Genomic DNA, 27,457 nt, shown 5'->3' on the forward strand with positions numbered 1-27,457 from the left:
GTATAACTCCCAACAGTGAAAAGGTGATATAGTCACAACAACAAGCATTAGGCAAAAATCTCAAAGATGATATATTTGAAGACTAAAATAAATGAAGCACAGGTTTTACTTAAAGAAGTTATTAAACTTATTAATTTATGACTTTTCTTTTTGTAAATGAGATCCCACCCTACATCCCTGCCCACTCCCCAAAAAAACCCAACAGCAAAAAAAGAAAACCTCAGTAAGCAGAGAACAATGAACATATGCAAGACAGTAAGGATCACGGTAATTCACTCCCTGAATGCTCCAAATCTTCATGGCTTAAAAAGCATCCCAATTTTCTCCAAAGGTAGTGGCATTTATTCACTGGGCCATAGCTAATTTTACATGGAATGCAAAAATGTTAGTTTAAGTTTAATTTACCACCCTATTTAAATATTTCCAATGTAGCTCTCAAACTGCAGAGCTATCCCTCCGTCTATTTTAATTTTAAAGTAAGTTAGCAAAGGCTTCCTTCTTAATCCCCAGAGACTACCTACATAGTGACACAAACGCACAAATTTATGACAGCAACATAAATGCTCTTCTGAAGTAATGTGCAACATTAAGTGAAAATCGTTTCCTGGAAAGATATTATAGGTATCTATATTTTATTTGCCATCTTAAACATATCTGGGTCTTTATGGCCTTATTTTAAAAATGTATTTCCTTTTTATATTTCCTGGTGCAAATGGACTGCATAAATAAGCAATGTGCTATGAGGCTTCAGACCAGCCGATAAAACCTTTCAATTTTCATGCCAGCTTCTTCTTTTGTAATTCAAATCCGCCTGGAAACTGGCAGCTCTGAAAACTGAAACAAGCACTGCCACAAATACCTTGTAATGCTATCGACCTTGTCTGCCCATGCAGTGAGAAAGGGGGATGCGTATGTGTCTGCAGCCATCCAGATAACACAACTCATTTTTTTGGGGGGGGGCGTTGGGGTGGGGATAACAGAAGCCAGCCCCAGACGGTGCACCAAGCGCAGTCATTACCAGGCGTGCTGGAGAATAAGTCTCTTCAAAATACACAGTGCATTTAAAAACCACATATGAGGCTGAGCCACTGCTGTCATTACCAATTTTAATTTAGCTCCTTCAGTTTGCCAGCCAGATAAACTCTTTAGTGCTGTTTTTTAATCTATTTGCCACATTTTATGTTTAAGATTATAGTAATATGGACAGGAGAAGGAATCACTTTTAGGGGAAATAAAGAAATAGATCCGCTTATCAGCGCCCATCAGAAAGTTCATTAATCAGCCAGGCTTTGTGCCCTCTAAATTGAAAGGTTAAATAATCCTCTCAGGAATATTTCTTGGCCCCTCCGCCAATTGTCCGGAGAGGAGCTGCCATTCACAGCACGCGGGATCGGTGACAGGGTATCTTACCACTGTTTGGACCCCAAACAATGATGGACAAATGGCCTGGTTTACAAAGAACCTTTTAGTACATGGATGGAAAAGGACCACAGCTTTGAAGCAGGGTGGAGGGATAAGGAGGGAGTGAAGACAGGATGTGGCGGGGAGGGACAGAAAAGAATACGTCCATGTGTGAATCCATGGATATTTTATCTGAATGTTTATTGGGGTGGACTATAAAACATAGAAACTACATTAATATACATCTTCCAACCGTATGAAGTACTTAACATATTCACATTTGCTTGAATATTTTGCATACAACTGTATAGAAACCATCAATGAAAAATTAATAGAGCTGTGGCTCTATTATATTTATTAGCTAAAACACAGAGGATTCAAAAAAACAACATGATTTTCATTTTTACCATAACTCCACATGACTTACAACAGAAAGCACTCCCCCTCCCCATGCAATCGTGCTTATTCGCCTGAAATGGTCTTAACCAACAGTCACAAAGGCAGGGAATTCCACAGCTGTAAGGGCCTGTCTAAAGAGGGGAGAGTAAGGCTTTTTTTGCTTTTCCAATATGCCTTATCTTAGCTCCTGCTTGTCTTAAAATAAAGAACAAACATGGAATAGGAATGCTCTTTGAAAGAATACAAATCACAGGCACTGAGAAAATGCTTAATTTTGTGTTGCCTTTTTGGCTGGACCTATAAGAGAATACAACTGGAAGTCTGTAAGAGTGACCAAGCTCTTACACCTCAGCATCTTGCTGTGAAATCAGGCTGGTTTCTGGCCTCAGTCATGTGAAGGCATGAAGCAGTTTCATCTGAAGTACAAAAAAACCGATATGCTATTTTGTTTCCTTCCTCATCTGATTAACATAAACCCTCTACCCCTAGCAGAAAGTATTACAATTGATATGTGTGTGTGTGTGTGAGAACTGTTCAATTTCATATTATTCTCAAGATTTATGTAATTTCATTGCTTATGATAACTATATTCAGATGACACTGAAGTTACCATTTAAGAACTGAATGTTTATAACATCATTAATTATATTATATATATTTTTCAAAATGATATCATTGTATCTTTATATGGTACATACGTTATATAGTCATTTTCATTAGGAGAAGAAGTAGCCTAAATATTTTTGTGATCTACTTCTTAAATGTCTTTATAATGATTTTTAGGCAAATCAAATTTAGAAAATAATTTAAGTTTGCTGTATTTAAAAGTTACCTACATTTCTAGAAAAGACACAGATAAATAATAAGAAAATGAAAAGTGAGCTAAATACTTTGGTTAACAAAAGACAGTGCTTGTGAGTATTTTAATTTCAGTAACTATAAGAAGGAAACATTTTTAGGAGACAAAGAGGTCATTATGAATCTCCTCATCTTAAGCAAATAACAGTCTTTTCAAAAGACATTACAATAATCTGATAACCTGAGTTTGGGCTATTAGTCCAGAGGCCATCTCTACAGGTGTGAGGCATGTATGGGCTTGCTTTACTGGAGCTCACACAGTGTTGAATACAAGCTATGTGGTAGGTATTGTGCCAAGTACTTTATATTTATTATCTCACTGCATACTTAAAACAAGAAAGCACTATCCTCATTTTTCAGACGAAGAAACCAAGGATCTTAGAAGCCAAATATTTTAACTAGGTTTGACCATCTAAGTAAATTAAAGGGCCAGAATATGAGACGTCTGATCCCAAAGCTGGCATTCTTTTTTCTATTTTGATTAAAAAAAAAACAACATTCCCTAGTAATTTCCTCAGAAATAAGTCTTCCACTCCAAATCAATTTTATAGCATGTTTTTTAAGGACTTCAGTAAAATTAGGAGGGAATATGATATAACTATAAATAAAGGAAACAGGAGAGATCCAAGAGAGACAAATTGTGATTTTATTGTATAAACAAAGCTAATGAACAATCCAAAATTCAGTTCCCCTAACTGAAAAGAAATGTGGGAGTAATCCACAAATACATGTAAAGAATAATATTTATGTAAAATTGGTATTTATAGACATGGATACATTACTAAGTTATAAAGATGACTCTGTAATTTATCTAATAGATTTGGCTTCATATGACTTTTGAAAAAAAGGAATGAAAATAATGTGGTATCTTTATTACCAACTGATTCATACACATGAATTCTTTTTACAAAGCTGATATGGATTTCTGAACATTCCCATGGAAAAACTCTTGTTTTGAAATGTGATCTACCAGAGTATTGGTATACCAATTAAGGCAAAGGTCTATTTTAATTCCAAAGATAGTAAAAAAAATTTTTTGGTCAAATGGTCTCTAAATATGCAGCATTTTTCTTCATATAATATTTTTGATATTTCAAAAAAACCCAAGGATATTAGTTTTGGATGACTATTACTGAGTTCAAAATAGCTGAAAGAAAATAATTTCAGGGCGTGTGGGTGGCTCAGTGGTTAAGCAACTGCTTTTGGCTTGGGTCATGATCCCGGAGTCCCAGGATTGAGTCCCACATCGGGCTCCCTGCTTGGCGGGGAGTCTGCTTCTCCCTCTGACCCTCTCCCCTCTCATGCTCTCTCTCACTCTCTCTCTCTCAAATAAATAAATAAAATCTTAAAAAAAAAAAAATTTCAAATGTACAAAAACATAACTCTCATGACTTTGTTGTATGTGGGATCAAATGGCAAATGAATTTCAAGTCTAAAATTTGATTGATTTTATCAATAATTCATTAACTTTTAGTCATTTAAGAGATTTTGCTTTTAAAATCTTAAACTTGGGCGCCTGGGTGGCTCAGTTGGTTAAGCGACTGCCTTCGGCTCAGGTCATGATCCTGGAGTTCCGGGATCGAGTCCCACATTGGGCTCCCTGCTCGGCAGGGAGTCTGCTTCTCCCTCTGACCCTCTCATGCTCTCTCTGTCTCATTCTCTCTCAAATAAATAAATAAAATCTTTAAAAAAAATAAATAAATAAATAAATAAATAAAATAAAATCTTAAACTTAATTCAATTTAAGATTACTAATAGAGTTTATACCGTAACAGAAAATGTAACACTAGTTCAGAGAGATTGTTCATGTCAACAAGTCAAGGGGTTCTTTCAGGAGTCTTTCCCTGCAGATTATTCAAATGATTGACCAAAACTCTTAAAGGTTATGGTTGATCATGACAGTGAGTAACTAAGTGATTCCTAAATACTTAAGACCTGTTAGGAATTACTATAATCTACCATGTCATTTACATGCATGACTACTAAAAGGAATGTTTAATACGAATTATCATTGGTCCCGTATACTTTATCTACTTTTATTCTTGCACTGAAATGTCTAGAGAAGATTATGACAAGCTCAATCAGTTGGAGTATATTTATTTAAGGAATGGCATGAATCACCTGTTCAAAATACATATGAAAAATAACCACTTAAATATGCTAAAATTATTCTATGTAATACTTCTATTCTCTTTATGCGTGGTTAACATGACAAATAATAGGCATCATTCAACATTTCAGATTTTTAAACTACAATTTATTATATAATTTATTATATAGCACTGTGCAGTGTTAAACTGGATTTTGAACATTCTCAGGCTACCTGTTTATATTCATTTTTGTTATAACAAGAGCCCTATTTCAAAGTGTAGAGTTGTAAGTAAAAAAACAACGTAGTTTTATTTGCGATTATATGAATGTATGTGTTTCTTAAGGAGAAGAAAAGACTTTAAAAATGTTACATATTAAAATTATAAATACTTAGAAATAGAATTTAATTACCACAGAATGTAAGTATTAAGAAGAAACTGCCCCTATAATGACTAACTATAATTCCTTTTTAAGCAAAGGTGAACATACTTAGGGAACAGGAAAGGGCAGTAAAAAGTTCAAATGTAATTTGCATCCTTTTATCATCCTCAGGAGAAACCTCTGCCAACAGAAAAGAAAAAGTCCATAACAAATACTCCCTTAAATTTTTAAAACAGACGTAAAATCTGAAGCCCATATAGTAAATATGTAAGTCCTAAATGTAATGGTGTTTGCCCGCAGCTACTAAGGGGCAGACAAAAAGGCACAGGGACTTTTTTTGTCAAATAAAAAAAGTTAGCTGTTTATAGTAGAGCTTCAGGTTCAATTAGTCTATTACTGAACAACATGTGCTACCTAAAAAATGACATGATGATGGCTGACTAGGACATATCTTCAGATATTTAGAAGATGGCAAACACAGCTGCATCCAGGTCAAAACATTTATAATGAATCTTTTATAAATCATGTGAATGCTGCATACTTTTCATTGCTTATCCGAAACACTTAAATTTATAAGAGAATTAATGTCATAAAGTACTTGATATTATTTAAATATCTTAACACAAGAAAAAAATCTACTCAAAATATGCCATATTGATTTCTCATTTAAAACAAATTAATTTCTGCATTAAAATACTGAAAGTCAAATAATTTGGAAATTCTCTCTGAAGGGGATGATGACACCTCAGTATTTCTTAGAAAAGAAGAACATTTAAAGGCTCTCCTATGTGTGTCAATAAATAAATAATAAATAAATTATATACAAATCTAAATTTTATTTTACTCCCATTCATTAATAAGTTTGTGTACATACAATGTCTAAATTTCGAGGAAACACTGTGAAAGGAAAAATAACATGTGCATTTATAATTCACAATGTTCACTTTTTTTCCTCTTCCTTTCACAGAAGCTTTAGAAAATTGCTCTTTGATGATTTGGCAAATTGTATTTATTTTTAAATAAATCTCATTTACTGAGATTGATAATTCCAGGTTTCATTTGCTCGGAAATTGCATTTTCCAATTGCTTCCAATGATAAGTTCTAGAAAAATGTAGTCCAACATGCCAGTGAAATAAAGATTCAAAAAAAAAGAAAAAAAAAAACACCCCACCTCAGGTGACCTACTCTGTAAATGTAGGAATTACATTTTATACTAAATTCTAAACATGGTAAGATTGAAGTAAAAAAACTGCTAGCAAAATGCTGACACTAAATACTTTAAGAACAAGGTGAGTATTTAAATAAATATAAAAGTATTCACATAAATTTTTCATCTGAAAAATATTTTAAAATTTTAGTCACTATCCAAACGTCTTTTCTATCTGTTATATATGGAGTATTAGAAAATAGTCATCAGTGCTTATTCAGAAATTCTTTTTATTCAGACACCAAATAACTTGAAACATAAAGCATTCTGATTTATTTTGTAGTACTACAATGAGAAGACAGCCTTGAGGTACTACAAAATAGTTGTGTGCCTTCTGAATCATCAGAGCATGATTACACTCACCTGAGTAGTATTTCAGTATTAAGGACATTTTTAATGAAAACTAAATCTCTGAAAATTTGACAGATATGTAATATCTCAATAGCAACATTTAACCAACCACAACATTGTAACAGCAATACCAGATCTTGAGGGGGGAAAAACCCCAACAGTTGAAACAAGAGTATTCCTGGTTCTTGAGAAGTCTGCAAACTGAACTGAACTACCAAAGTAAGAGCTTCCAAGATGAATTTTAAAGCGTTAGTTTATGATAATCTATATGCCAGGCCTCAAGATATGGTATCAAAAAAAAAAGTTGATTTAAATTTTCCAAAGTAGAGTGAGGCCTAGTTCTCACTCTATTCTGGAGTTAACACTTTAAAATACAGTATATAACCAGTTCTATTTTCTTAAACACACACATGGAAAAGGACATATCACTTGATATCTACTGTGGATGGGGTTCTTGTGGGTTTTGCAGTTCTGCTTATGTAGCCAAAGAGCTCTGAGAAAAAGACTGAGGATTCCCAATACATATTTAATTAAGAGAGAAAGAGGTATTGTCTTCTCTCCCCCCCCCCCCCCCCCGCCCCCCAAAAAGAAAAGATTCTAGCTTGGGCTGACTCCTGGAAACTTTTAATTTTTCATTTTAAGTTATTTTTAAAAATCCACTTCAGTGTTAGGCAGTTAGAAAATTGTTACTCATCCTATCTTACATCAAAATTCCAGGATAAAGACTTTTGGATACCTTTATCCTCACAATCAAATTCCCTTTGTTATTCCTCCCTTTTGGACTACAAAGCATAGCTCTAGAGTTAAATTTAAGTCTGTTCACATTTAGGGTTACCTCCTGTGTGGCATGGCATAGGATGCTTTAGAGTAGCACTCTCGTTTAGTGTAAAACCCTCATTTCCATACTGTGAAAATCCAGAAAACACATTTCTAAATTGATGTTTCCAGTAAGGAGAGAAAACCGAGGAGCAAAACAAAACAAAATTGTTAATTATGGTCCATAAGATATACTCTGGCATTCAAGTAGTTCAGGTAAGACATTATTGATTACTACTAAATTCTGGTCACCAGCTTTTTCCTAGGCTAGACAGGAAGGCAAAGAAATCCTACTCCTCCCCATTTCCCTGACAGCAAGTATTTTACTTTTTGAAGTGTGAATTCTAGGTATTCTAAACACTATATATATAAAGAATCATTTAAAAGGTAATTCTTCCAAAAAGACTGCATTTGCTTCCTATTTAAACTTTTAGTTAAAAAGGTAGTAGGTTGTAACATATTTTAACAATGTACACAAAGAAATCTGGGCGCAAAATTAAACATAAAAGATATATTGTCCTTTTTGATTCTTAACACACACAGCCCCCAAATAGCAAACTCCTAGTTACTTTTTTTAAAGTAAGTAGATTAAAAAACAAGATTAACAAAATGTCCAAAGCATGTCAAATTATAGCCTCTACTAGTTAAAAATTCTGTTAGTTGTAAAACTCTGCTGGTGGCCATTTTGGCCTAGGATTTTTAATATAAATGAGACTAGAAATGACAGGGAATGGGGGAAGGGACTTTCCTTCTTGAGAGGGAAAATTTTATCTAGAATGAGTTATCTGAAAGATGAAAAAGAATATTCAAAGTCAGACTTTACCAAAATCTGAAAATATAACAGAAATTAAAATACAAGAACAGTGCTATAGTACTGAAGATTTAAAAAACTTTACAAACATTTCTGAAGAAGTAAATACATAAACTATTTGAGGAAATTATTTAATTCTAAATAAAAATAATATATATATTTTTTTCCTATGCAGGGCTCCAAAGTGGTCATCTAAAGTCATCAAATTATATGACATAAGTTTATAGTCATTAAAATATACCAAGAAAAATGACATAGCTAAATTAGTTGTTATAATATGCATACATAATATACATATATATCTATGTAGATATATATGTAGCATCTTTTTATCAGAGTTTTATTGGCATGTACCCTTTAGAATGATGGTCTTAGTTATTTTTAATGTAGTGAAGTCCAGTCAAGTTTAGTTAAAAAGCTGTTCTATTTTATGTTCTATTCAGATACAAGTTGTTAAGGAGGCTTTATTTTTATCTCATTTAACTGCTGAAAACAGTGAACATTTCCCTTCTTTAATTTTCTTCTTACTTTAGAATGTATTTTAAGAAATTTTTGATTTGGAACATTTTGCAAGTCCACTTATACCCATCAACTTCACCATCTTTCTTGTGTATCTGAGAAATAATTCTCTATTTAACCTACAGATTTTTTTTTTTTAAAGAAAGAAAGCAATTCCTAAATAGACCTTAAATTGTAGTTGCTAAACTTTAGGCTGTGCAAATGTCCTTCTAGTCTTATTGATAAAAAGTAGATAAAAGCAACTGAAAAGTTCTGAAACGTAAACATTTCCAAACTGGATATACTAATCAACTTATTTCCCCAAAAGCACAGTTGATTTTGGGTAAGAAATGGATACTTCCTGGGTTAAAAAAAGAAACTAATCAATGATTAAATGCAGAAATTTCCAGAGCTTTAAGAAGCCTGGTTTAAAGGAATATACAGTGGCAATTCTAACCTAGGCTTCATTACTTGGTCACTGCTGAGTGATGCCACATTCACATGTGAGGGCTACTATAAGTCAATAGATGGCAGTCCATCGCCTAGTAAAAGGGCTGAAGATGATGAAACTCACCATGCATCTTGCTTTTATTCAAGATTAAATATTGCTCAATTATACACATTTGGATTTGCCTATATACATAATTATTTACCTATTTTATTTTAGATGGATTGATACATATATACACGTTTATAAATGTACTAGTTTACAATTTATATTTGCATAGTAAACTAATTCTAAATTACTAAGTATTAATTTAAACTTGACAATTAGAAATTGTGATAGTTACCTGCAATATTATTTTGAAAAATTAATCAGAACTCCAGATTGAGAACAATGGATTTTTCAAAATGATTTTGTTATACCTATAAACAGAATATATTGTAACTCCCCAAAAGGGAAATTCATTCTGTTTTCATTTGTTTTTTCCCAACTATTCTTTTACAATGTTTTTCAAGACCTATACTATCAAACAAACCTTCAAATATTTCTGTTATACTAAACACTAATTTCTATCCTTCTATGACAGTTATATAAAAGAATATAGGTGCAAGTAATGAAAAGAGTGGCTTTAGAGTAGTACTTCCCATACTTCAAGTTTTCAAGGCTGGAATTCTCTTAACTTAGGGGAAAAGGGAAAAGAAATGCAATTGTCAAATCTATTAGGCTATTACTTAATAAAAATACTGATGAAGAAAACTGCCATACAGTTACAAAAAGTGACTATGATCTTGAAAAATATATGATTGGATTTCAATCAAATTTAGGCTATAAAGATTTCCCCACAGTATGTTAGGACAAAAAAAATTGCTATATAAGTATAAACATAATATATCCATATGAGTTACATCTGTAACATGTGTGTTAACATATATAGGGGTGTGTGTGTGTTTATTTTGGTATAACACTAAATATTTTAATAAAACCCAATTTGGGACTGAAGGATAGTTGAGGAATTATAGCTTTCTACTGAGAATCTTTACATAAATTAAACAGTGATAACAATATGAAAACATATTCCTCATGAAAACATATATTATTCCTTGCGTCTTGGGCCTGTGATAGATATATTGGTAGTTTGAGTCACTTGGTTTACTTTTTATTTCTACAAGAGGAGAGCAATAAGAGTACATGTTTTTGTGAAACTTTGTCCTTTCTATTTTTCTACCTGTCTTCCTATAACCAAAACCTTTTTGATGTTAACCTTAAGGAACAGCTTTTATAACATTGTTATAACTGTATAACTATAAGTAATTTTTATTATTGTGTCTTGCTCAGTGTAGCACATTTAGTATATTAAAAAATGACTACTAGGGCTATTGTGAATTATTGAAATTATTTAAGCTGAATATTAAAAATGAAATAACTTCATAATATTGAGCACTAGCCAAATGATTCCATAGTAAATTATGTTTTCCACTTCTACTTAGCCTAAATTCACAATAAAAGGAAACCAGATAATTGAATAACTTGAATGGTATTAAGCAGATGTTTATACACTTTGAGTAAGTCAAGAGGAGCTTAAGGATATGACATTTGAATTGTTCTCTATGAAAGATACACTGAGCTTTTCTTAGTTTCATTAAAAAATATGTGCAAAAATTTCAATAAAGCCAGAAGAATGATTAAGGAAGAGATTATGGACTGTATGCTTATGGACTGTAGATAATACAACACTTTAAAGACACTGGATTGCTATTATTTTTTTATGGCTCCTGGCATACTTTTCCCCTTTAATTTAATGAATGTAGTCTAGGAAGACTGAGATACCATGATGTAATCATTAAATGATGTGAGTAATAAAAAAACAATCAAAATCTTCTCAGAACAGGAAGATAGAGAATAGACTGGTGGGCAGGGGAGAAGAAAAAAAGTGTATTATTGCTTTCTCAGTGCAAAAACTCTTCAAATGTTTATTATCTTCCAGTAGAAGATGCTTGTCTATATTTTATGGTCAGCAGTTCAGAGAAGGATAAATAGGCTAGGTCTTAGGGAAAATAAAAAAGGTGTTTCTACTCACCGTTAGGTGATACTGCCTCCAGATTTCTGGGCAAGCCTGGAAAATAAAAATATTGATCAGCTGGGAGCATGAAACAAGGTACTTTACAGCCTGTTGGTTTTGGCATAACCCAGCATCCACCGGTGTCGGTCACAGGAAAATAAGAAGCTTAACAGAAAGGGTCTGCATTTCAGCTTCAAAAACCTGGCTAGACAGTTTAATTGAATTTTACACTGGTTTAACACACTCCCTGCCATTGTCAGAAAGCCAGTAACAAAGTTTTCTCTCTCTCTTTTTCTTTTCAGGTTAGAAGTTTTGGGGCACTAAGATGTGATTAAGAGCCATAACTCAGTTAAACTGATAAATGAACAGCAGTGGTCAAAATCAGTAAGACTCACTAAGTACACCTTTTAAAAGAACATTTTGAACCTTGGTAGTATGATAAAAAAAAAACCCAATTTAATAGCAACTGCTTTAAAGAAGACTTCACTGTGGTTATATATTTCTGATGTCTGTTGCCATCCTTTAGTCACTTGCTGCTAACCTTCAATACTCTGTGTAATAGAGTAAAAAGAGAATTAAAACAAAACAAAACAAAAACAACCCCAAGAATCTGAAGTTCATGTCTTTTCCCTTAAAAGTTGTCTTAACTGTACATTTATAGGCAAATAACTTAAAAAAACAATAAAACCTCAATAATTTTGTAAAAGGTGGATTTATTGAAGCTCGAATAGGTAACAAACAAACACAAGCAACAAACAGCAGCAGCAACAACAAAAAAACAAGAGCTATTTCCTTATGGATACAAATACAAATCTTCTTCCCTTATACTTAAATTAGGACTCTGTTAGGGAAACACTTTCTAATCAAGTTCTTATGTTTTACTGGTCTGCCATCTGAGAAAAAGAACAGTTGATGTCAAAAGTCTTTTTTATAATTATATTATAGCAATAATTAAAATATATTAAACCAAGCCAAGTAAATGGCAGTTCTTAAAGTAAATGTGAATGTACAGCTTTTGTTTAAAAATGTGTGTATACACATATACATGTTATGTATATATACACACACATACGCATGCCTAAAATTTGAAGGAGTTGAGTCTTTTTTAAACCTTTATTATCTTTCACATACACTTTGAAACAATTCTTTACCTGATTTGTCATTCCTCTTTCATTTATTTTTCAGGGTAGTGATGATAAAACTAACAAATATAATTCATACAATCTAAAGATATTATGGGTATGGTAATAATTCAGAAAATAATTTTTGAATGGCAAAACCTCTACTGGTTATATCATCATAACTGATTAGACAAAAAAAGAGTAGATAGTTCTAACTATGCAGAAAATTTTATCCATTATGTATTTTAAGCTTACCTATCCTGTGTCATTTTCTAAAGAAAGGTGTGTAAATTAAGACTATTTTTAGTGGTCAGCTTTCCAATTTAAATGTCATATTCATGCAAACTAAAGTGTCTGACTAAAAAAAGCCACTTGTATACAGTGATTTCTGGATGAACAACACTGATCAAAAAGAAACTATTTTTAAGAAGTAAAAAGTAGCTTCAGAAGGCAAAGATTACGTTAGGTACCAAATAACAGCCACAGACTTGTAGGTTACAAAGGTTCTCAATAAAGCATATACATATTTGTTTTAATAAACATATTTACACACAAAGATCTAATGTACAATATACCTTTAAATATTCATTTCCTACCTTCTATCATAAGCTTTTTGCTGTGTATATATAATTTGAGTTGGATTACTGTAGAGATAAGCAAGCAGTTATTTATACATTAGTTATGGATAGTTCTTGATTACCACAATGTCCTCAGAATAATACGGTTGAAAAATCGCAATCACTGAGTTGTCATACCCTGGCAGAATGCCACTCTACCATGTGACCTTTTCTTGTGTTGCAGCAATTTAGTAATAAAAGAAAGAATTACTTGGTTTTTGAACAATCATCTGATTGCTCTGTACATGAAGATGATGCCTGATAAGAAAATTAATAGGGAGAGACATGAAACTTCTTTTCTCTTGTTAGACAATAGTATTACAATTTTAAAAAAATCCTATCTTATCTCATATAAGTACTTTTACTCAACATTCCCATGCATAGTTTCACTTTACTATTTTCTAACTAATATACGTCATGTTAAGGTTAAAAGGAAGAAATTTTTTCACCTCAAAACAGGTGCCAATAGAAAGCACACAACTTTAGTTCTAAGTATATGGCATACAATACTTAGGATTATTATTAATAAACTTAAGTGTTAATATTTTTTTGCTTGTTGTGGCTTCTACTTCTCACCATTCCTTAGTCACTGCACATATTTTTCTTTTTATCAAACAGAATGTCATAGTATCCATATTTATGCATCTACTGCATAGAAAATTTAGACAGAATACAGTAATTTCTAAAGCAAGAGGCTTACTACTGCAATGGGCACTTTTGAAAAAAATTTAAAGTATTTGAAATGAATGACTAGCCTGCTGTGGACCTCATCTAAGATGAAAATGTAACAAACTATTAAAATATAACTGTATTTATTGGTTGTCCTGGTGATCTCACCTTACTGGCACTTAGATGGACAGCAACCCAAAGAGCCTCCTCAAGTCTCACAACTGAAAACACACAAAGTGTACCTGTACATCTGTTTTAGCAATGTGCTACACTGTTTGCCAACTTTCACCCAACTAGTTTTCCCCTCTATTGTATTTTGTATAATAAACCATACATGAATAACTGAGTGTTATTATTCATAAAATTCAAAGATGAATCAACACAGTTTGCCACACCAGATGAATTGAGTTTATATTGTGCATTTCAACCCATACTGAATTTTATCAGGTGCTAATTATTGTTTTACGAGAACAACGGCTTAGTGCATCTGTTGTTTAATTCCCACTTCCCTATTCTCAAATGTGAACATCAAAGAAAATAAAACACTCAATCTTAAACAGCCCCTGACAGCAGACCAAGACTCAAGTGCTCAATAGACAAGGCCCTTGCCACCAGTTCTCATATTTCCACAACAATGAACAAACACAAAAACAGCACTAAGCGGCCTTTCCTCCTCCTCAGCTCCCCTTGGCCAGTTGTCTGCCTTGTACTAGAGAGAGCCCTTGAACGCAGCCCTGCTGGGAACACAGCACAGGAGAAAGGATTAGCCTTACTAACATGCTAGCATTTGCAAAAGGGAAGAAAAAAACCCCCAGTACTGTATTTGGTATATGAATAACCAAAATGTATGAGCTGACAAGAGACCAGGACAGGCCTGTGGCTCCCCGGGAGAAAATGTAGCTGTGATGAGTGACAGGGCTTTCAGGAAATATGTTCACAATCACAGACAGTGAAGGCCATGACCTAGATCGTTTAAGAGCTTGTCTTGTCAAATTATCAAAAGCTTCTTCCTCTCTGAATAAAGAGTGACATAAGTGAGTGTCAGAAAGCTGCAGGCTGACAAGCCAAGCATACAATAACAGAATGCACGTCACATACATGCTGAACACCGCCACTGCTAGCGGCAAATCTTAATGAGAGCGCGGCCAGCCCAGGAGACTCGGGTCCCTGCTGGCACAGCTACTCATCTCACAAAAATCCTTCAGCTCCAAGTCAGTTAGGCTCTGACACGACAACTACAATTACGAAACACAACTTTTTAACAGAATCCTCTGGTGCTTTGTCAAAGCCTCTGTTGTTAGGAGCTGGCCCCCTCAAGTCACTGCAGCAAAACAAAAGATTTAATAAAACAAGCAATATTCATTGATGGTGAATAACATAAATAAAAGAAAATAAAGAGAAAATTCAGTTTAAAATTTGTTGGATGAAAAGATATGGGAAAAGCACTCTAGTCTCTGGACTCAACCACCATCTTGACTTTTCCATATGCACATTAATGTCATTTTTAGAAGGTGCCTTCATTAAAAAGAATGTCCCTACTCTGAAACCTCATCAGCAGGCTCCTCAAATAATTATATCAAGTCATTTGATTTTCCAGATACTTTAGTAGTCATGATGTATATATACTACTCGGACACACAAAATACTTACATATCTTATTATACATATACTCTGAATAAATGTGAAATAAAATTTCTCCTTTAAGGAGTATTTTGAAGAGAACATCTTGGACATAGCCTTCAATCGAAATTCCATAAAGACCACTCTAAGGTCTGAAATTACAGAAATCTTCAATTGAAATTCAAGATAAGTTACTGTTTTAATAGTCTTGTTATAGTTCTATTGTGTAAGAATTTGTCATTCATGATAAAGAGGAGCTGTAAACATATAACAGATATATGTGGCAGTGTGTGGAGAATCTACATAAATTTTTTTTCACCTATTGGTATGGAAAGCCATGCATTGGTCTCTATCTCTAAGCTGACAATATGAACCAGAATTCATAAAATCATCTTTCCATCCAAGGTCAAATTTTAATCAATCCCTATACTCTTAATCTTCTGTAATCAGGGAAACTGACAAGCCTAATTTTTTGCTCAAAGATACTTCTCTTTGATATTCTCCAACTTAAGTGCGGTTATGAGGGCATAACGTTCGTCCATAATAGATTACATTTCAGTTTTACTGGAAAATATAACAGTTCTTATTTATAGGAAATTATATCAAAATAATCAGCTAAAAAATAAAACAAATCATAAGACAATACACTGGGTTACCTCAAGCACCCATATTTCCATTAAAATTTTTTTTTCACATCAGAGAATCACAAATCTTTCTGGAGATATCTTGATTGTGATTCTGGACTACTGTAACGTAAGTTAATTTTACAAATAGTTGATAATGTTTGTAGTATGCCTGCTGGTTGTTAGCTAAAGGTAAACAATACGATAGCCAGTAAAATGAAGCACGATAACGTAGCGGCTAAAATCAGTGACTCTAGAGCCAAAATGGCTGGATTCAAATCCTGACTCCACTATTTACTATCTTGGGCAAGTTATACATCTCTATGTCTCTTTTCTCACTAATAAAATGGGGATAACAGTACCTCTTCAAAGGGCTGTTATGATGGTTAAAGAGTTGGTTAAGTATAAAGTCCTTAGAACAATGCCTGCTACGTAGCAAACACTCAACTGTATTAATTACTGTTATGACGACGACAATCTGGCACTCTCCATTCTTCTGATGCAAAAACTGATCATGGGGAAATGGCATCAATGAGGTAGCTGAAATAAGGGAAATCTATTACAAAACAGTCAACTCTCAGATGTGACCAAACTTAAGAGAATGCAAAAACTCACCATTTAAGTGAGCTGTTGATATAGATAATGACAGTGAGAAAAAAAGATCCAAAAGAAAAGGACAAATGAAAAATACAGATTTTGTCAGGATATAGCTGCTTGTAGCTACCTTCTTTGTAGAAAGAATTCAGAAACATTGATTAGCAACTACTGTACCATGTGCAATGTACCTATTTTTGCATTTAACTGAGGCGCACTCATTCAGTAATGCTTAGTTGTTCAAAAATACACAGCAAAGAATATGTGATCAGAAATCTGATTGCAGATATAATAGTTAAATTTTGAAATAAAAAAACCAAAATATCTTGATCACTGGTGAAAAACAAAAGTATCCCATGCTACTGTCAAAGTTTATTATCTTTCTTCAGTTTACTCAAGTTTACTTCCTTTTTACCACAAGGTTTAAATAATAACAACAATCTCAGTGTCCTTACTAGCCGTTCTCTCTTGCCCTTCTTGTAACAGCTAGACAGCTACCACCTATAGGCTGAGAAAGTGACTATCAGGAAAGAGAAACTTGGAGGGATAGAGCCCTATAATTTGGGGAATCTATCTAGCCATTTTAGTAGTGAATACATAATCCATGTACACAAGTGAAGAAGTCTTATTTCCTGCTCTCTAGCATCTTAATTCTCTCTTTTTATAGCTTTTGGCACACTCAGATCTCTCCCTGTTTCTAAAAAAATCCCAAACATCTTCTGAACAACAATTAAAACTCCAGCTGATTTCATTGTCTCTTTGGTATTGGTGCTGACATTCTGAGATAACTGTGAACTAGTTCTCATACCTTCTATACCACACTGCTTCCCTAAGCCCACTAGCAGGTACCAGAAGTTCTAAACTAGATTCAGAAGAGATAAAGTAAAGGTAAAATAATTTTAAAATGGGAGTTGAGAACTTTTATTTATAAACCAATTACACAAAGTCCATCATAAGTAACAAATATGTAGTAGAACAAATCATTTAAAACTACTGAAAGTTATCCTGATTCATCTTAACCAACTACATTAAACTCCTTTTATTTATAATTATTCCCTGATATCCAGTTCTACTTCTCTAATTCTCATGGGATTCTCCTGGGGAAATTTCCTTTTCATCCTCTCCCAAGAATCTTATCCAGGATATGTCAGGGATACAAGTAATCACCTTTAGGTCCAAAGTTGTGCTGATACTATAGTAACTTCAGTCTAAAAACTTGTCCTTTTTTTTTTTTTTAAAAGAATAACAATAAATATTACAAAAGTAATGCATATTCATTATAAAGACAGAAAATACAAATAAACAAAAAATAAAAGTCACCTATAATACTACCACCTGAAATAACTATTGCAAACATTTCAGAATATTTTATTCCAAACTTTCTTTTATATACAAAAAACAATTGAAAAACAAAATTTAAAAAAACAATACCATTTGCCACAGTTCCAAGAAAAATGAAGTACTTAGGTATAAATCTAAGTATGTAGAGAATGTATACACTGATTACAAAACTCTGGTAAGAGAAACTAAAGACCTAAGTAAATGGAGACACATACTATGTTCATGGATTGAAGACTCAAAATATTAGAGTCAATTCTCTCCATAGTGATCAACAGACTGAACACAGTACCAATTGAAGTCCCATCAAGACTTTTTTGTAGGTACATGCGACTTATTCTAAAACTTAGATGGAAAAAGAAAGGAACTAGAATAGCTAAAGTCATTTTATAAAATAATAACAAAGTTTAAGAAATCACACTATCTGATTTTAATACTTACTACAAAGCCATAATATTATAAGACAGTGTGATATTGATGAGGTGAACAGATACTTAAATCAATGCAACAGAACAGACTCCAGAAATGAATCCACAGATGTGGCCATTTAATCTTTGACAAAGAGGTAAAAGCAACTCACTGCAAAAAGGATAGTCTTTTCAACAAATGGTGATGAACAACTGATTATCCATGTGTAAAGAAAATGAACCAACCTCACACTTTATACAAAGATGAACTCAAAATGGATCACAGATCTGAATATAAAACATAAAACAATAAACATTTTGGGATAATATACAGGAGAAATCTTTGTTAACTGCAGTTGGATAGAGTTCTTAGAAAGTACATCAAAAGCACAATCCATAAAAGAAAAAACATTGATAAACTGGATTTCACCAAATTTAAAAACTACTGCTCTGCCAAAGACTACCAAGAGAATAAAAAGATAAGCTACAGATTGGGAGAAAATGTATGGACATCACATATCTAAAAAACCCCTTATCCAAAATACAGAAAAAACTCTCAAAACACAATCAGAAAATAAACACAATAACTAAAAACTAGGAAAGGATCTGGACACTTCACCACAAAGGATAAAAGGATAGCAAATAAGCACATGAAAGGATATTCAACGTTTTTAGCCATTAGGCAAATGCAAACTAAAACAACAAGACAGATACTACACAACTATTAGAATGGCTAAAATAAAAAATGCTGACAATATCAAAGGCTGATGAGGATACAGAGCAATTGGACTTCTCACTTTGCTAGTAGGAATACAAAATGGTTCAGCCACTCTGGAAAACAATATGGCAGTTTCTTGGAAAGTTAAACATACATAGGACCAGCAATCTCCAACCTGGAAATTTACCCCAAAGGAATGAAAACTATGTTCACACAAAAGACTATAAACAAATATCCATAGCACCCTTATTTGTAATAGTCAGAAACTATAAACTACCCAAATGTTCCTCAATGGATATAAATGGATAAACAAACTATAATACATCCATACAATGGACTACTACGAAGGAAATAAACTATTGACACATGGAACAACTCAGATGAATCTCCAAGATACCATGTAAGTGAAAGAAGCTAGTCTCAAAACTTTACAATCCTATGACTCCATTTACATGACACTCTTGAAAAAACAAAACTATAGTAATGGAGAACAAATTAATGGCCAGAAGTAATGGATGAGGGGAGGGTGTGACTATACAGAGATAGCAAGAGGGAGTTTTTTGAGGGTGATGAAACTATCCTGTATCCTGATTGTGGTGGAGTTTACATGAATCCATACATATTCATATAACTGAACACCAAAAGAAAAAAAAGTCAATTTTACTATTAAAAAAAGAAGAATGGGATGTCTGGCTGGCTGTCAGTAGAGTATGTGACTCTTGATCTCGGGGTTATAAATTTGAGCCCCATGTTGGGTGTGGAGATTACTTAAAAATATAATCTTAAAAAAAAAAAAAAAGACTGAACATAGGCTAGATTGGTTACTGACGATACTATTCTTAAAATGTTTTAGGCAGTAATAGAGTACTGTACATTACATATCAAGGTAAAAAATTACAAAATGAATATATATTCACTATAAAAATATAAAGAATAGTGAGGTACCTGGGTGGCACAGTTGGTTGAGCGTCCAACTCTTGGTTTTGGCTCAGGTCATGATCTCAGGGTCAAGAGACTAAGCCCTTGAGCCCACTCTGCTCAGGGTAGAATCTGCTTTGGAACTCCCTCTCCCTTGGCCCCTCCCCACCATGCTCTCTCACTCTCTTTCTCTAAAATAAATAAATAAAAATCTTTTTTTTTTTTTTTAAAGATTTTATTTATTTATTTGAGACAGAGAGAATGAGAGAGAGAGCACATGAGAGGGGGGAGGGTCAGAGGGAGAAGCAGGCTCCCTGCCGAGCAGGGAGCCCGATGCGGAACTCGATCCAGGGACTCCAGGATCATGACCTGAGCCGAAGGCAGTCGCTTAACCAACTGAGCCACCCAGGCGCCCTAAATAAAAATCTTTATATATATAGAATAGAAATAAAAAAATTCTTCTATAATTCTTGACATAACCATAGTAAACATTTTGGAATACTTCATTCCAAATTATTTTCCATGCAAATCTATATACATATATAAATGTTTATTTGTATGGAAACAGGATTATATTTCATATACTGTTTTGTAATTTATGCTTTTCACTTAATGTACTGGTAACTTTATATTCCAATATTCATTTTTATATTTTAAATTTTTTAAAAAAATTTATTTTATTATTTATTTTGGGGGGCAGAAGGAGAGAGAGTCTCAAGCAGACTCTGCGCCGAGTGTGGAGCTGGATGTGGGGCGCAATATAATGACCCTGAGATCATGACCTGAGCCAAAATCAAGAGTCCGATGCTTAACCAACTGCATCACTCAGGCGCCCGTTATACCATTTTTTATTTATTTATTTTTACATCATTTCTTAAATAGCTGAAGAGCATTCCATTATATGGGATGTACTGTAAGTTACTTAAATGAGCTAGAATGTTAAATTTTTGAGTTGCTTCTAATTTTCATTATTGTAAACAATTCTGAGATGAACATTCTTATAGATATATCTTTGCCAACATCCATCACTGAATTCCAGAAAGGTTATCCAAATGTACTTCTGTATCCAGCACAACTTCTCTAACATTATTACTATTATGGAGACATTTTTCTTTCTTCCTATTAATTTGTAAGAGATTTTTCTACATTATAGAAATCACGCATTTTATAAAAATCTTTCCCAAGTTGTGGTCTGTCATTTAATTTTATTAATGGTCTCTTTGGATGGACATTTTTTTAAAGTTAAATCTATTCACCCTTTTCCTTCATGGTTTCTGAAATTGGTGTCTTTGTTTTCTTTTTTTTTTTTAAAGATTTTATTTATTTATTTGACAGAGAGAGAGCACAAGTAGGCAGAGCGGCAGGCAGAGGGAGAGGGAGAAGCAGGCTTCCCGCTGAGCAGGGAGCCCGATGTGGGGCTTGATCCCAGGACCCTGGGATCATGACCTGAGCCGAAGGCAGACGCTTAACGACTGAGCCACCCAGGCGCCCCATTTAATCCATTTATTTATTGTGATAACTGATAGGTCTGGTTCTATTTTTATCCTCATACTTGTATTTTTTTATGCATTCTTGCTGTTTCCATTTTTCCTATCACTTGTTATATTGTTTCTTTTGCCTCATTTTTAATTAGTAATCTAAAATTTATATGGCTTATTTTTCTTCTTGTAATTAAAACAAACTTCATTTTACTGGAATTATCTATGATTCACCTTATAGTTTTCAAATTACATTTTTTAAAGAATTTTTCCTAAAATTAAGTTTAAAAACAGATCAATAGGAAGTATTCATACACACACCTTACACCTTCCTGGTTTCAGTGTTCATTGCTGCTAATTTTATTCTGACTTTTCCAATAAATTCACAAATGAACAACAGCTTGGCCATGTCATCTATTTTTCTCAGGATGTTCTACCCTCTAGGGATTTCTCTACTGCCTTCTGGCATTTAGTATTGCACAGGAGAAGTTTGATGCAAGCTTGATGTTGTGTGTGTGTGTGTGTGTGTGTGTGTGTGTACATGTAATGTGGTTTTTTTTTTCCCTGTCTGGATGTCTGTGTGATTTTCATTTGTTTGACATTCAGACAGTTCACTAGCATATGTCTAGATGTGGGACTTTTTTCTCTCTCCTACTGGGTGCATGCTCTCTTAATCAGAATTTTTGTTCATTTTGTTTTGGGTCACTTCTCCTCTATTCACAACATGAAAATGAACTGTGATTTTCTCAATTTTCCTCCTATATCTTATAATGAATTTATTTCATTTGGGGTCATCTTTGATTCCTTTTTTTAATCTACCAGTTCTTCATATATGCCTTCTATGAGCCCATCCAAAAAAAAATTTTTTTTTTAAAAAGAGAGACTTAGGTCAATCCAGCTAGTATTAGGAACTGAGGTGGTATCTGCCAAGGACTGTATAGGTCTCTGACAAACTTCACAGAAAAATTTAGTTTTCTCAGAGGTCTGGTTTGTGAGGAACAGAGAAGGAGTTTTAATTATAAAGATCTGCAAAGTACAGATGGTTTATCCCACTGAAAATTGTTACCTACTTCATTAAAAGACCATTCCTGTTGTCCCAGATTCTTATAAATGTATCAAGGTAAAGGTTATGTATAAGCATCCCTCCAACAGGTGAAGTAGTGGTAGGTGCTGGGGTTGATGAGGTGGGTAAGAAAGAAGGGTTTAGAAGCGAGACACTACAGTTTACTTCATTATTGATTCCTGTGTAAAAGATCACTGGCTAAGGAAAAAATAATAAAAATTTAGAATAACACTTCATGAGGTAATTAATTTAAAAGTTGAGTCTTGTCTTCTTATATATCTGAAACTCCCCCAATACAATGATTAGTGTTCTCAGGGTGAATAACTTTCCTTTAGTATCTATGACTACAGAGAGAATTATTTTAACATTATATAACTAAAAGTTCAATTAGCTCATAATATTTTATTACAGAATTTTCTTGAGTTCCTGAAATTCTTAAATAGCATTTTATTAAAGCAATAATCATTAGAAGGCTGTACAACATGGCAAAATCACACTTGTTACTGAACTGAAATCTTGTAGAAATCATAATCTGTTTGTAAACAAAGGAAACAATACAATAAAAAGACAAAGGCAAAGCTAATCATGTCTCCTAGCCCTCTACCAATCTATTATCAGTCAGCTGAGGAAATCCAATGTTAGCAGCCTACTAGCTTGGTATGCATTCTTCTATCCCATTTATTTTTGTTCATAAAGATATATATATATACACACACACACACAAGCACGAAAATAGATTATAATAGAGCTCATTTTAAAAAACTTTTTTTTTTTTTTTAATAATCTCTACACTCAACATGGAGCTCAAACTCATGGCCCTGAGGTCAAGAGTCACGTGCTCCACCAACTGAGCCAGCTAGGCACCCCTCATTTTGTTTTTACTGAAATAGAATCATTCTATAGACATCTGTAAATTTTCTTTTTCTTTTTTTTTTAGATTTTTTATTTATTTGTGTGAGAGAGAATGAGAGACAGAGAGCATGAGAGGGAGGAGGGTCAGAGAGAAGCAGACTCCCTGCTGAGCAGGGAGCCCGATGTGGGACTCGATCCCGGGACTCCAGGATCATGACCTGAGCCGAAGGCAGTCGCTTAACCAACTGAGCCACCCAGGCACCCTAGACATCTGTAAATTTTCAAGAGGAAATGTGTGTACCTCTTAAATGGAATACCTAAGTAATTTAATTAGTATATAATTGAAGAAAACAGTGTTGACTTTAAGATGAGTAAACTGGCAAGGATAGATGTCCATAATTAAATCTGAATACTTTCACAGGTTTAAAATCATTCTCTGTTGCTGTATTTTCCTTCACTACGGACAGTTTGAGGGAGATTATTAGAACTCAGACAGAAAACGTATGAGGGGCACCTGGGTGACTTGAGTTGGTTAAACGTCTGACTTTGACTCAGGTTGTAATCCTGGGGTCCTGGTATTTAGCCCCGTGTCAGGTTCCATGCTCAGAGGGGAGGCTGCTTCTTCCTCTCCCCACCCACCCCCAGCTCATGTGCGCTCTCCCTCTCAAATAAATAAAACCTTAAAAAAAAAGAAAAAGAAAACTATGAGATTTATAAAGTCCAGGGGAGTTGACCTTAGTCTGTAATGCTTAGTAAATAAAATTTTTAGCCTTCCAGGTGTTAATGAGAATCTGATTTCCTTAATGTCACTCCCCAAACTCATAGCTTAGATAACTATGTCCCCGAATTTGCCCTTATTGGGACGCCTGGGTGGCTCAGTAGTTAAGCGTCTGCCTTGGGCTCAGGTCATGATCCCAGGGTCCTGGGATTGAGCCCCGCATTGGGCTTCCTGCTCAGCGGGACGCTTACTTCTCCCTCTCCCACTCCCCTTGCTTGTGTTCCCCCTCTTTTGCTGTCTCTCTGTGTCTGTCAAATAAATAAATAAAATCTTAAAAAAAAAAAAAAAAAAAGAATTTGCCCTTATTATTGGATCTAACAGTCAAATTCAAGTCCAAGTCTACATGGGCTTTTATACTTGGACTGAAAATTAAAAAAAAAAGAAAAGAAAAGAAAGGAAAAGAAAAGAAAAGAAAAGAAAAGAAAAGAAAAAAGGTGAGGGGTATAATGAGTTTGAAATTTAACAAAATTCCCAGTGGTCTGCTGCTGTATTTCTCAAAGACTCGGGTCTCCCAATGTGACTGCACTGAAAAGTTCATACCTAAGTCCCATAAAATTCTCAATGAAAATCTAAAGTTTATTTATCCCTTTAATTTTTAGGGCTGTTAATTTTGGTAAATAGACTATAAGGGGACAATCCTTCCCCTCTTTTGGTGGAAGTTACATGTCTGGAGAAAGGGAACTATCTCTATCCTCTACAAACTTATTCTTATAACTTCAATAAAGAAAATGTAAACCTGCTCTCAATCTGCTAGGTCTACTGAAAGTGACTAGTGCTACAGGGAGAGTTGAGGAGACTGGGGGAAATTGTCAGGTTAGTCACAGATGACTAGAAAGAATACCATTTACTACAATTTCAAAATAAGGACTGGTTTCTCCTTCAAACTGTAACCATGCTAAATTACATACCTTCAGTTAAAACTGTCTACCCTCTAAGGTTATTTCCATAAGCTTTTTACATATATATATATATATATAACACCATGAAAAGTTTCAGATATTCATTTATTAGGTGGTTTGGGAACAGTTCCAATGAATTATTAATTACTAATTCTGGGATTTACTCCCTGAACAACGAACACATATGAATTTTCACTAATATTATCATGAGTTTTGCATATACCAATCAAGAGGATAAGAGACCTCCAAGCACAGAATCTACTTAACTTCCTTGGGGGGTATTCTGGTCTCTCAGGTAAATAAGCATTTTATAAGCCTATTCAACTTATTTTTTATTAAGCAAATCAATCAATCCTAGTCATGACCCTTGCTCTAATATTGTGTTTAAACGACATGAAAATGTGGTAAAAAGCAAGAGAAATAAAGTATTCTAGCCCAAGTCATATCTTCTTTTCTTTATTCTAAAAAGTGAAAGAAATATTCTAATCCAAGTCATACTTTCTTTTTTTTTTTTTTTTTTCCCCAAGTCATACTTTCTTTTCTTTACTCTCAAAAGTTGTGATGTTTAGGTGTCAGCAGACTACATATTTATGTGAACATATTTATCAATTTATTACAATGATACACTTGTTATGTTGACTTCAATTAAGTTCAGCAGGAAAATTAGTTTATGATTATTTGAATTGTAAAAGGTTATCAGAATGTTAGTTTTATTTTTCCTTTCCTCAAATTTGTCTTTTTAAGGTACTGAAAAAGATGATACAGTATATTCCATCACAAAGTTATAGATTTTTCCATATGAAAGCCGATGGTTGACAAACCAAAAACACAGGACTGCATCAATACCTATAATACTGGTTTAAAATGGAGATATTAAAGAAAATCACTAAAGAAAATACTAAAGAAGTAGAACTGGCTACTTGAGGTAGTGGGGGGGGAACAAGAAAAAGAATTTCCTTTGCCTTGGATATTTCATTTTATTTTATGCATACTATAGGTATTACAGGTTTTGGAAAACCTGTTAAAACTTGACTTCAAATATTATTGAGAGATGCCTACCTCTTGATGAGTCAAGCTGAGAATTTCCAAGCCTGTATATCAATGCGCAGGATCTGACAACTTTCACAAGCATGACTGGATGGTAGGTAAGTGGGGTCTGTTGCCCCTAATTCACTAATTTGCTTATTAATCCTACAGGTGAGGTACTCCACTAGAAGCTGGAGATACAGCATCGAACATGTCTGAAAACAGACATGGAGCTTACATTCTAATTAGGGGAGACAGAAAAATACACAGATTGTCCAATATAACTGTTAGGGAGGAAAACGAAGCAGGGAAGAAGGGCAGGGAATGTTGGAGGTGCTGTTTTAATTACGGTGGTCAGGGAAGCCCTCTCTAAAAAGGAGACATACATGAGTAAAGGCATGAAGGAGATGAATCATTGTGGATACCCCGATACCCAGCAGACAGAACAGCAGGTAGAGGCAAGAAAATGTTTGGTCTTTTAAGGAACAGCAAGGAGACCAGGTGGAGTAAGCAAGGGATTACTGTAGGAGATGTGGTCAAGAAGCCAGATCACATATGGCCTTGCTGGTGAGTCTAAGGACTGTAGCTTTTACTCTGGGGGAGATGCAAAGTCGTATCTGAGGATTTGGGATAGAGGACTGATATAATCTGAGTTATGTTTAAAAAGGATTACTCTGGGGCTGGCCAAGTCAGTAGAGAGCATGCAACTCTTGACCTTGGGGTTGTAAATTCAAGCCCCCCATTGGGTGTAGAGATTAACTCAAAATAAAATCTTTAGGGGTCCCTGGGTGGCTCAGTCAGTTGAGCATCTGACTCTTGGTTTTGGCTCAGGTCATGATCTCAGGATTGTGAGGCCGAGCCCCAGGTCGGGCTCTGTGCTGGGCATGGAGCCTGCTTAAGATTCTCTCTCTCTCTCTCCCTTTGTCCCTACCCCCCCCAAAATAAAATAAAATCTTTATAAATAAATAAATAAATAGATAGATAGATAGATAGGATTACTCTAGCCAGCTACTGAAAACTGAATATAAAGGGGAAAGAAAGCAGGGAACCAGTTCAGGAAGCTATTAGAATAATCCAGGCAGGGGCGCCTGGGTGGCTCAGTCAGTTGAGTGGCCGCCTTCAGCTCAGGTCATGATTCCGGGGTCCTGGGAACGAGTCCCGCGTAGGACTCCTTGCTCAGTGGGGAATCTGCTTCTCCCTCTCCCTCAGCCTCTCCCCGCCCTGCTCATCCTCTCTCTCTCTCATGCTCTCTCAATAAATAAAATCTTTTTTTTTTTTTTAAAGATTTTATTTATTTATTTGACAAAGAGAGACACAGGGAGAGAGAGAACAGAAGCAGGGGGGGTGGGGGAGGGAGAAGCAGGTTCTCCACGGAGCAGGGAGCCTGATGCGGGGCTCGATCCCAGGACCCTAGGATC

General features: G+C 34.3%; 1 protein-coding gene across 3 annotated transcripts in view; it reads right to left on the reverse strand.

Moving 5' to 3' along the window:
- ZCCHC7 (zinc finger CCHC-type containing 7) overlaps positions 1–27,457 on the reverse strand; it is a 248,998-nt gene that overhangs the window by 18,610 nt on the left and 202,931 nt on the right. For all 3 annotated transcript variants that reach the window (XM_032396839.1, XM_032396837.1, XM_032396838.1), the window contains exon 6: positions 11,337–11,372. In XM_032396839.1, coding sequence (XP_032252730.1) covers positions 11,337–11,372 — 36 coding nt within the window. The remainder of the gene's footprint in view (positions 1–11,336; positions 11,373–27,457) is intronic.

Source organism: Phoca vitulina, unplaced genomic scaffold, assembly GCF_004348235.1.
Source record: "Phoca vitulina isolate PV1807 unplaced genomic scaffold, GSC_HSeal_1.0 scaffold94, whole genome shotgun sequence".
NCBI lineage: Eukaryota > Metazoa > Chordata > Mammalia > Carnivora > Phocidae > Phoca > Phoca vitulina.